Source organism: Myxocyprinus asiaticus, chromosome 13 (assembly GCF_019703515.2).
Source record: "Myxocyprinus asiaticus isolate MX2 ecotype Aquarium Trade chromosome 13, UBuf_Myxa_2, whole genome shotgun sequence".
In the NCBI taxonomy this organism is placed as follows: Eukaryota; Metazoa; Chordata; class Actinopteri; order Cypriniformes; family Catostomidae; genus Myxocyprinus; species Myxocyprinus asiaticus.
Window position 1 is genome coordinate 10,648,510 of NC_059356.1, and position 11,039 is coordinate 10,659,548.

An 11,039-nucleotide genomic window follows, 5' to 3' on the forward strand; every position below is an offset into this window, starting at 1 on the left:
ATTCAACATACATGTAACTGCATTTACTTATGAGGTGATAACTGGATGCCAATCGCTGAATTAAACATGCATAGTAGTAAGATCATGAAAACAATGCAGCACCCGTCTGTATGAAACATTTAACGTTGAATACTCCATACTGTTCACATATTATTTTTAGAAATATGAAGGCAGTTTACTGTATACTAAGCACTAAACTACTATTCCATTCCAAACATAGCCAATGCTTCCTAAATACTGATAGTATAACCAAAACGTGAGAACCAAACTGCTTTGATATTATATTATAGTATATTATATTATGCTAACAACTGATTATAATTGCATACAAACTAAAATACACTTTGCACAAATGAAAATTGCTGTTAACTGGCTTTGAGTGTAGTTAGTCAAGAACTGTCTTGGCTCACATCAGCAACTGGTGGAGGCTCAGGGGAATGGAGGAGTAGCTGTTTCAGAGAAATGCTCCTCAGGGTTTCTGTCTCTTCACAGAAATGCTCCAGGTGCCAGAGTGAGGGAGCTTCCATCTGCTGCAGCTGGAAGAGCTGTACTCAGCGTTACCATTATTTCTGCGCCAAAGAGATGGGTAAGAGTTCTGACATTTAGAGGTTTGATGTGTGAATGTGTCCATTATTGACTGACTATCTAATAGCTCCATTCATGGAGCTCTGTATAGGAACAAAGCACATTAAGCAGACATACAGTATATGATTACTTGATCCTCCCTAATCTAGCTGAACTATAGAACCAATGACTGCCCACTTTACCTCAAAGGGTCATCTGATCAACAGGCAAAAGTGACCAGCTAAACTTGGTTTTGGTTTTACATGACATTTAGCAATTTTAGCAGCATTTAGCAGTCATTTCCAAATCCCCCAATTGTTCCATGTTTTATCTCTCAATGTCCTGTCACACAAAAGGCAAAAAGTCCTTTAGAAAATAATAAATAAATAACTTTTCATCATTAAATTGGTAGTCATGCCACTAGATATGGAACAGGAGGCAAGCTATTTCAGTCCCTTGCTATGCATTTTCCGGGGCACTTTTTGCCTTAAATTCCTGTATCTACACTCTCTCTCACACACATTCACTCCTCTCTGTTTCTTATACAGGCTGCATGTTTCAAGAAGAGACCTTCTCAGTTAGGTGTCCTAAACACAAGGTAAGCACTAGAATCGGTTTTGCACTTAGCAAAGGACATATCTAATCTAAAAGTCACCTCTAATATACCATCCACATCAGTGTCCTTGTAATATTCTACCACCTCCCTATCAACAACAAGGAGTGAAGCTAGACATTAGAGCACAGTTCCACATCAGCACCATCTCTCCAGGCAACAGACGACCCCAGAGCATATCTCACCCTTATCTGTCTGCTATTGACTAGGCAGCTCTGCACTGACAGCACAAGTTAGTTAAGGGATGTTAATTAGACATTCTAGGTTCTCTGAGTCTCCTTGTACTACTCTAGGAAACTGTAAAAGAAAAGAAAAGATAAAAGATGTTTAGAGGTGGTGCCTGATTATTGTGTGAAGGAACAGCCAAATCTCCATGTTTTCAGTTAAGGTCTTGGATCTTACTTGAAGCACAATAGCAATATTTCACTGCTCAAGTCAAATCTCATGTTGATATTTTACCTAAACTTTGTGTTAAACTTGTAGAGTCTATTGCAGTATATTAAACCACATTTGTGCTTGCTTATGCAAAAATCAATGCTACAATGCAAGAGTGTTGTGAGTGGATGCCAGGGCGTTGCTCTGCGGTTGCTAAGGTGTTCTGTGTGGTTGCTAGAGGCATTGCTATGTGTTGCTTACTGGTGTTCTGGGTCATTGCCAAGTGGTTGCTTAATGGTCCAAGTCAAAAGAGCTCTGCCTGTATGATATTTTGGTCCCTAGATATCACTATGTCTATGGGATTTTTGTTTGTTTGTTTGTTTTATTTTGGCTGTTTTATAGTTTACCAGGTAAACATCATCCAATCGCTTAGAAAAGTCATAGTAAAACTTTCCTCCCTAACAAGCTGCAGGCATGGTCCAAGATGTGTTAAACACTTAATGTTATAATATAAAACTAAAGTTAGTTAATCTACTCAACGAAATAAAGATAAACTCCATAAAAAATGTTTGAATTAGGACTGACAATGGATTAACATTTTTCATCAAATTAATTCCATAATATGCCGATTAATTGATCCAATTAATCACTGTGACGAGGAGGAGGGCGTGGCCGGGCAGTGATGGAGAACGGCCGGCACTGAATTAGCTGATCAGCGGGAGAGCGAGATAAGGGGCAGCCGGAGACACCGGTTTGAGAGAGAGACACACGCATGTGTGTCTGTGTCCTTATGTTTTATGTTGTTTTAAGTTCATTTATATCATTAAAGTTTATGTTTACTGTTCAGCTGGTTCCCGCCTCTTCCTTGCCCGTCCTTATACTGTTACAGTGGTGCCGAAACCTGGGAAGGAGGAGGGATGCGCTGTTGCGGAATCCTCGCCGTTGCCATCCGCCAGGGGAGCAGCAGCAGCAGTCTGCCTGGGGATGGAGAGGTTGCTGCCAGCCAGTGAGAGGCGGAGGAACCGTGGTTGTCTGCTGAAAAGGGGAGGAGCGGTTCCGTCCGCCAGGGGCCGGAGGACTCGCTGCCGTCCGCTGTAGGAGGCGCGAGCTGGCATCCGCCATAGGGCGGAGGAGCGGTTGAGGACCGGTGACAGCGCGTCCGGGAGCCGGCGAGCAAGTTCTTCTCTCTCTCTCTCTCCTCTCTCTCTCTCTGTGTCTCCGCTCGCCCTTTCCCTCTCCCCCCCGCCTCCCCTCGTCTCTCCCCCCAGGTCCATAGGAGGCGGGGTGGGCCACCGGCTGATGGAACAGATGGAAGGGCAGCGGATTTAGTCAGACCGGTGGCGTCCCGGCCTGAATTGGGCAGGGCAGGAGTGTGATGAGAAGGAGGGCATGGCCGGGCCGTGATGGAGCATGGCCGGCACTGAATCAGCTTATCAGTGGGAGAGCGAGATAACGGGCTGCCGGAGACGCCAGTTCGAGAGAGAGAGAGACGCACGTGGCCACGTTGCATGTGTCTGTGTCCTTATGTTTTATGTTGTTTTAAGTTCATTTATATCATTAAAGTTTATGTTTACTGTTCAGCCGGTTCCCGCCTACTCCTTGCCCATCCTTATACTGTTACAATCACATATATCAATATTTGCCAAAAAACAAATAACAATAATTCAACATATATGAAATATTACATTTAAATAGTTATAAATATAATATGGCTATTAAATATAATAATTAGGCTTTAGTAGGCCTAATTATAATTCAGTATTATTGAACATAACCCTATTGTTGGCCAACAGTTCATAGCAATCAATTTTGCTATTGAATTCGCTAATCTGCCCGAGGAACAGTTATTATACGATTTTTCTAAATCCGTGTCTATGTACACATTTTAGCGTCGCATAAACACAGTGTTTTTAGTACACAATTACAAGTTAAAACGTAGTTTGAAACTTAGAAAAACACGTTACTAATACCTCTGCATTCAGAGTTGCACTCTGTCTAGCTGTGTTTAAACGTAAAAACCTCATCTGTGTCCTCATCTTGTGCTGTCTGTTATCAGAAAGTGTGGTTTGTTGTCTGTTCAGCTGCGCATTACCTGTACAGCTGAAGTTGTGCTTACTGCTGATTGGAACCTGCAAAAACATAAAGGTGGTACTTCAAGCTTGAAATTCTCTGGTGGTAGGAATATTCCTTATTACTGTCCAGGGGAATGATTAATTGTGGGGGGGTTTTACACATAATTTTTACAAATATAATTAATCACACACCAAATTAACCTGTTAAATCGACAGCCCTTGTTTGAATATTTGGTCTGTTACAGTGTAACAAGTTTACGCCATTTTGCGCATCATCAACTTAAATGTTATTTATGTTGACTGATCACTTGTGAAGCAAACACTTAGAGACAATATGTAAAAATGGACTAAATATGACAGGTCAAAATATCGACTACATTTGACAAAAATACAACAATAACTCAATAAGAACACTGGCTGATGTGAAATACTTAGGGGTTAAGGGTTTGTTCAGTTTCCTAACCCTATATATGAGTAAAAGCATGAGTGATTCTTGCCTTCATTAATACTAGGAATTTCTAGATGCAGAGAATGTTTTACCAATATGTTTCGCCACATATGCCTGTGCACACCACCACCTACAGGTAATCTGTGAACTACAGCTGAGGAAGGTCAGGGAGAGGGAGAGAGGTAGAAACCAAGCAAGAAAGATCCAGAAAATGGGCTTGACGCAGAAAGAGAACAAGAAATTATACTCAGCAGTAGCTGCTGCTTCTCAGAGACAAAAACCTGGCGAAAGATCAAAACATCCCACCCTTCTCTCACCATCTCTCCCCCTCCCTTCCTCTCTCCCCCTCCCACGACAAAGGCAGAAGAGAGCAGAATGAGATGGAGAACGAGACAGACAAACAGAGCAAAGAAGAAAGTTCAGAACAGCAGGGGGATCTAAGGGCTTTGGGGATGCCAATTTGCCGCTTTAATGAAAGCGAGCAGTAGAGATACCACCCCCGTCCAAGTCTCCCAAGAAATCTCCTCCTCTTCTTCATCTTCCTCATGCACACTCAGTGGCGAGCCCTTTTTTAGTTCAGCTTCAGGTCAGGGCGAATGGGGGCGGCGCAGCAGGCAAGGCGATTTTATTGGGGGCTGTTTTTCTTCTGTTCCTGCATGTGTGGGAATACAAGAAAAACTAGATTTGCATCTCCTGAAGAATATAGCAATGCCTAAACAGAATGTTTGAGGAATATTAAATCAGTGCTGCCTTGCAAGAACTGTATCAAGGGCTGCTGACTCGATGAGAGAGAGAGAGAGAGAATGGCCCGAGAACAGAGCAGGGAGTTAAAACGAGTGCAAAGGCAAGAAAGGCTGCTGCTAAAGATATGCATGAAATTCAAAAAAGGAAAAGCCTCCATCGAAGCGCAATTAGGAGCAGTCCTGCTGCGTGTTTGAGAGAGCGGGTCGGCTGTAGATCCCTGCTTGATGCGGCTTTCATATGGCCGCAGCGGCAACTGCTCCAGCACAGGCAATTAATGCTGGTGATGCCGAGTGCTACACACAAAAACACAGTGCTGCATACGCAACACACGTGTCATGCACATGCGTGCACAATGATAGGCTCGTTTGAGATGAGCAAGTTCTGCACAGAACTAATCACCAATGATCACCGGCAGGTGCATGCTGGTTAGAAATCTGTCTGACTTGCTGTGATGTCATGACGACGCATGTCGAAAAACTCTTGTGAGAGTGAGGCACCCACAGTTTTACAGCCTGGTGGCGCAGTTGCTTTTTCACAGCTGTGCAAACAGCAAGTACGATTGGAAATGACTTGCTGACGACAGCTTAATATCTAATATCTTAATAAAATATCTAAAACATGTCCTTATTAAACTAAAAATGGATGAAAAACGCACCACTTTTGGGGGGAATTTAATAACAGGTACATTGGGCGACATGTTCATCGTATTCATTTTCATTTAAAAGCAACGGAATTTAAATTACATCCACTTTATCAGCAACAATGCACATGAACGCGAATCGTGTGACATCTGCCTTTGATCTCGTAGGCTGATCCACTACGAGAAGTTAGAACTGTCCGACATGACGGCACTCCTCCCCTGACTGCAGCTGATGCGTTTACGACCTGTGACGCTATAATCTTGTGCCAATCATTCCGGTTATTATACTGTACCTAACTCTGTTACTTATAAAAATGAAAATGCTTGTGTTGTCAATTTCATGTACTTATTTTCACAATTGCAAGAAATGAACAGAAAAATAAAAAGCTAAAGTTAGCCATTGCTCAGTGAGGGAATGATAATTAGCTTATATGAGAGTCAAATTAAAATAAATTTTTTATATTTTTTAACCCTCTTTTGATGGTTTGAATTGTGATAATACCGTACAGATTTCTGTTATTGTATCAAACAGAATGTTTTAGGGTGAGACAAGCGAACAAAACATCACTGAATTCATCAAACGGGCTACAATGCAGTTAGTGATGTCGTTTTCCCGCCAAAATGATGTCACTTCCTGGAGGATAATTTCATGATGGAGCTAGCGTTTTTAAAAGAGATATTACAAAAGACTGTCATGATGGAAAATAGAAAACTTTGGATAAAATATAGATTTTAATTAGAGAACGTAAAAAAATGAAGAGACATAGGAAATGCCTTAGTAAATTGCCATTGTTTTATTTTAGATGTTAGCACAGAACCACTGGTAATGGGAAAAATTGCAATATCCACTCTAACCATTGTAACAAACTACTGAAATTATTGAATGTTTTATGTTCACTTATTTGAAGTTTTTTTTTTATTTTATTTTTTTTATCAAAAAACAAAACAAAAAAAGAACAAAAAGAAAAGTGGTGCCAGTCCTTAAAAGTTAAAATACACTGTTTCAAGTATAGCCATAAGAACTACATGATTGTAGTGTGATAAAATCGCTTGCTTTATCAGGGTAAAGTTATATCCAATAATGCAACTTCATTGCCATGACAACCTAACATTGTAAAACCCCACTAAATTTGTGTAGAACAGAGATTTATTACTCTAAAATCATGTTAACACAGTGTTTACATCTTGTGGCTATACTTTTGAAACAGTGAGTATTTTAATGTTTATAGATTGGGCCCCATTCACTTCCATTGTAAGTGCCTCACTGAGACTAGTTGCAATTAATTTCTGTGGTAACCAACATCATGCTACAGATGCAGCCTAACTGAACTCTGAAGATTCCTTTAAAGGGATAGTTCACCCCAAATTGAAAATTCTGTCATTATTTATTCACCCTCATGATATCCCAGGTGTGTATGACATTCTTTCTTCAGCAGAACACATTTAAAGAAAAATATATCAGCTCAGTAGGTCCTTAAAATGCAAGTGAATGGAGATTTCTCTTTTGAAGCTCCAAAATTCACAGACAGTCAGCATAAATATCATCCATACGACTCCAGCGGTTAAATGAATGTCTTCAAAAGCGTTATGATCGCTTTTGGTGTGAAAAAAGATCAATATTTAAGTACTTTTTTTAACTCTAAATCATGCTTCTGTTCTGCAGCGGTACACGCGTGTCGTAATCGCATTGGCATTTGAAATGCGAGAAATGACGCACGTGTGTCACAGCCGGAAGGGCAGCGCTGTTTACAAGTGTACAGTAGCTTGGTTGGTTTTGGTTTAGATCTGTACTTATCTGTTTCTTTACTCACAATGGTGCGTTTGTGTGCTTATCCTGGATGTCTCAACCGAGACGAGAACGTGAGATTACGTCTGTATCATAGCAACGCGAATGCGTCACACTAGAGACCGCTTGGACTCCACCCTCTCGTGAAGCTTAATGGAAGCAAAGATTTAGAGTTAAAAGTACTTAAATATTGATCTTTTTTCACACCAAAAGTGATCATAACACTTTAGAAGACATGAATTTAACCGTTGGAGTCGTATGGATGATGTTTATGCTGACTGTCTGTGATTTTTGGAGCTTCAAAAGAGAAATCTCCATTCACTTGCATTTTAAGGACCTACTGAGCTGAGATATTTTTCAGTTTTTCTTTAAATATGTTCTTGTGAAGAAAGAAAGTCATACACATCTGAGATATCATGAGGGTGAGTAAATGATGAGTGAATTTTCATTTTTGAGTGAACTATCGCTTTGTGATATTGTGATAAAATACTGACTAATATGATTTCCATGTTTAATAGTTTATATATACATATGTTGGGGGCATGAAAATGTGGGAATATTTCAGGGAGCCTAAATTCACTCTTATGCAACGGATCTATTTTTCAGGCAATGTAAAATGCCCGGTGAATGAGGACTGGTGTAAACAGAAATGCAAAAAGGGACATATGTCTGCCTGTGTGCTGCAAGTTGCTTTGGACACCTGAGACAGAGGAATAAACTGGTACTGTAGCAATACTGACCCGAGAGAAGACCATTTCTCAATCCACCCAGACTGGTCTAAACACAACACCCTTCATGAGCAAATACTGAAAAAGGGAAAGACACTTTTGTTGTGAATCCAAATGTGCCATTCTTCCATTTTTTTTCTGTAATCTGGAGCGGATGTTATCAGTCGAGGACACCTGGTGGCAGATTTGGATGGCTGCCGTGAGCACTGGCTGGCACAGTCATATTCCCACTGTTGAAGGGGATTGAAATTTGAAGATGTCATGCATCATACACTCACTGGATGTATTTTAATGAACACTTACATGCTACTAAGAAAAAAATAAAATAATGAAATCGTACATGTTGTGCTTTACAGGTCTAAATATTCTGATATCATGGAAAAAATTATATAAATGCATTATTTTGATATACTGCTACTCCAGGATGTAGGATTATTTTGATGTGCATTTGAAGACAAAACAGCACCACTGAAATGTCCAAGTGTGTTTGGAGAAACAATATCCTGCGCTCGTATTACGTGTATAAGCTGTTCAGCATTAAAGGCATAGTCTCCCCAAAAATTACAATCCTGTCATTGTTTACTCACTCTCATCTCCTTCAAAACCCATATGACTTGCTGTCTTTAGTGGAACACACAAAAAAGGACATACTGTATTTTTAGATTAAAAGACTCATGATGCACAAGTTTTGAATGTTAGCATGTGCAAATGAGATTTTAAAGCTATGGCACAAGGGAAGATTTTAAGCAAATAAAGGCTTAAATTTCAGTTTGTTCCTCACACAAAGCTATCGTATGTCTTCAGAAGGCTTGGAATATAGCGCACAAATCTTATGGACTACTTTTATGTTACTTTTTTTTTTTTTTTCATTTTGGAGCCCGACATTCCCAGTCCCCATTCAGTTTCATTGTATTTCACTCCACGAAAGAAAGTCATACAGGTTTTGAATGACACGATGGTGAATAAATAATGACAGAATTGTCATTTTTTCACTTTTGCGTGAACTATGAGGTTACGAAAGCCTTGATTACTGAAGAAGACTGACACATTTTAAATTTATGTTCACTTAAATGGTGAAATGATGCAGAAGATGACATTAAAAACTTCATAGTAATTTAATCAGAGATGTATATGTAACTAACATGCTATAGACTTCACTCCACTGCAGTATTACAGGTAAGAACGCACATAGAGATGACAGAACCATCGCATAATTATTTGATTCCTAATTCTAAGTAACTGTGTATATAAGTATTTGATGCTGTTTAAATGTAAGATGTGATGTACTATTATAATTGTGTATAGTATTTCTTAGAGATGTTTATTTTCTATAAAACAAATATGTTATTGCTTACAAAAGTTATTAAACTGATGAATTCAAATGACATTTTTGGAATTGTATTTGTCCACCATTCCCATAATGCAATGTTCCTGATATTTTGGAGAGTTTTGATTTCTTCATTTAAATGTAAAGCTGCAGTGAAATATAATAGATGTGAATGCAAATAACTGTCTTTGAATTGAAGATCAAAATAACATTTTGTTTACTTTTCCTGCACTTTTTTTGGAACTCAAAGTAATTCAGAGCTATTATTCCTGAAGATGTCTCTGTATCGCAGCCAGTGGTCCGAAATTACATATGGAGGCATAGAGAAACAGATCTACACCTTTTCTTTTCTTTTTTCTTTATTTATTTATTCATTTTATCCCCTTTTCTCCCAATTTGGAATGCCCAATTCCCACTACTTAGTAGGTCCTCGTGGTGGCGCGGATACTCACCTCAATCCGGGTGGCGGAGGATAAGTCTCAGTTGCCGCTGCTTCCGAGACAGTCAATCCGTGCATCTTATCACGTGGCTCGTTGTGTATGACACTGCGGAGACTCACAGCATGTGGAGGCTCATGCTATTCTCCGCGATCCACGCACAACTTACCACACGCCCCACTGAGAGCGAGAACCACTAATCGCGACCATGAGGAGGTTACCCCCATGTGACTCTACCCTTCCTAGCAACCGGGCCAATTTGGTTGCTTAGGAGACCTGGCTGGAGTCACTCAGCACACCCTGGATTCAAACTCGTGACCCCAGGGGTGGTGCCTAATTGCCTTCTTAAAACCTTGATTTACTCTGCTGGTGGCTTCTTTTAGTTTAAGCTTAAAACAAGGCAATTCTGTTTAAAGTTAGAGTTTTTAACAAATGTTCTGCTCAACTGAAGCAAATATCCCAACACCAACCACCAGGACACATGACAACACATTGTAATTATTAATTTTTTTAAATTGTTACTTAGTGTTAAAAGTGCACTCAGTAATTTTTCAACTACTACATCAGAAATAAATTTCATTGTAATTTTGAAACATATGCATGAAATCATGAGCACTCACATGAGATGAAGACTCAGTTACCTTATAAAAGCTGTTTTTATTCTACATGGAGAAGGTCCCCTCATAGGGGTGGCCATGTTAGGATCACATGACCAGCCAAATACTACTAACCTAAAGGGATAGTTCACCCAAAAATGAAAATTCTCTCATCATTTACTCACCCTCATGCCATCCCATATGTGTATGACTTTCTTTCTTCGGTAGAACTGATTTGAAGGAAAAATAGAAAAATATATCAGCTCAGTAGGTCCTTAAAATGCAAGTGGATGGTGATCAGACTTTTGAAGCTCCAAAAATCACAGACAGTCAGCATAAACGGCATCCATACGACTCCAGCAGTATATAAACATATATATATACATATATATATATATATATATATATAGAACATTTCCACCGTTTATTAAACGTTTTTTTAATAAACGGTGGATTAAAAAATAGGATTATTAAAATAGTTTTGAACTGCATTTAAGGACGAGTTGACAAGCACAGTTTAGATAGAATATAGAAGGGCTTGTCTCTTGATGTGAACATGATTTACTACTAGCTATTGCTAGTCAGAGGCAGGTGGTATTAGTGGGAGGGACATTCAAACTCTAGAGAGCATCTGATTGGACAAAACACTGCAGAAATACAAGAGGAGTCATCAATATTTTTAGTCTGTTTTCCCGGAAGAGACTATACA

The 11,039-nt window shown here is 39.5% G+C and overlaps 1 protein-coding gene across 2 annotated transcripts in view; it reads left to right on the forward strand.

The window, feature by feature from the left end:
* LOC127450783 (retinoic acid-induced protein 1-like) overlaps positions 1 to 9,346 on the forward strand; it is a 106,854-nt gene extending 97,508 nt beyond the window's left edge. The window contains exons 3-5 of one of the 2 annotated variants that reach the window (XM_051715130.1): positions 493 to 586; positions 1,113 to 1,162; positions 7,849 to 9,346. In XM_051715130.1, coding sequence (XP_051571090.1) covers positions 493 to 586; positions 1,113 to 1,162; positions 7,849 to 7,857 — 153 coding nt within the window. In that variant the 3' untranslated portion in view covers positions 7,858 to 9,346. Of the gene's footprint in view, positions 1 to 492; positions 587 to 1,112; positions 1,163 to 2,441; positions 3,203 to 7,848 lie in introns of those variants that run through there. The other variant, XM_051715129.1, reaches the window with a different exon arrangement.
* Positions 9,347 to 11,039: the final 1,693 nt, after the last annotated feature.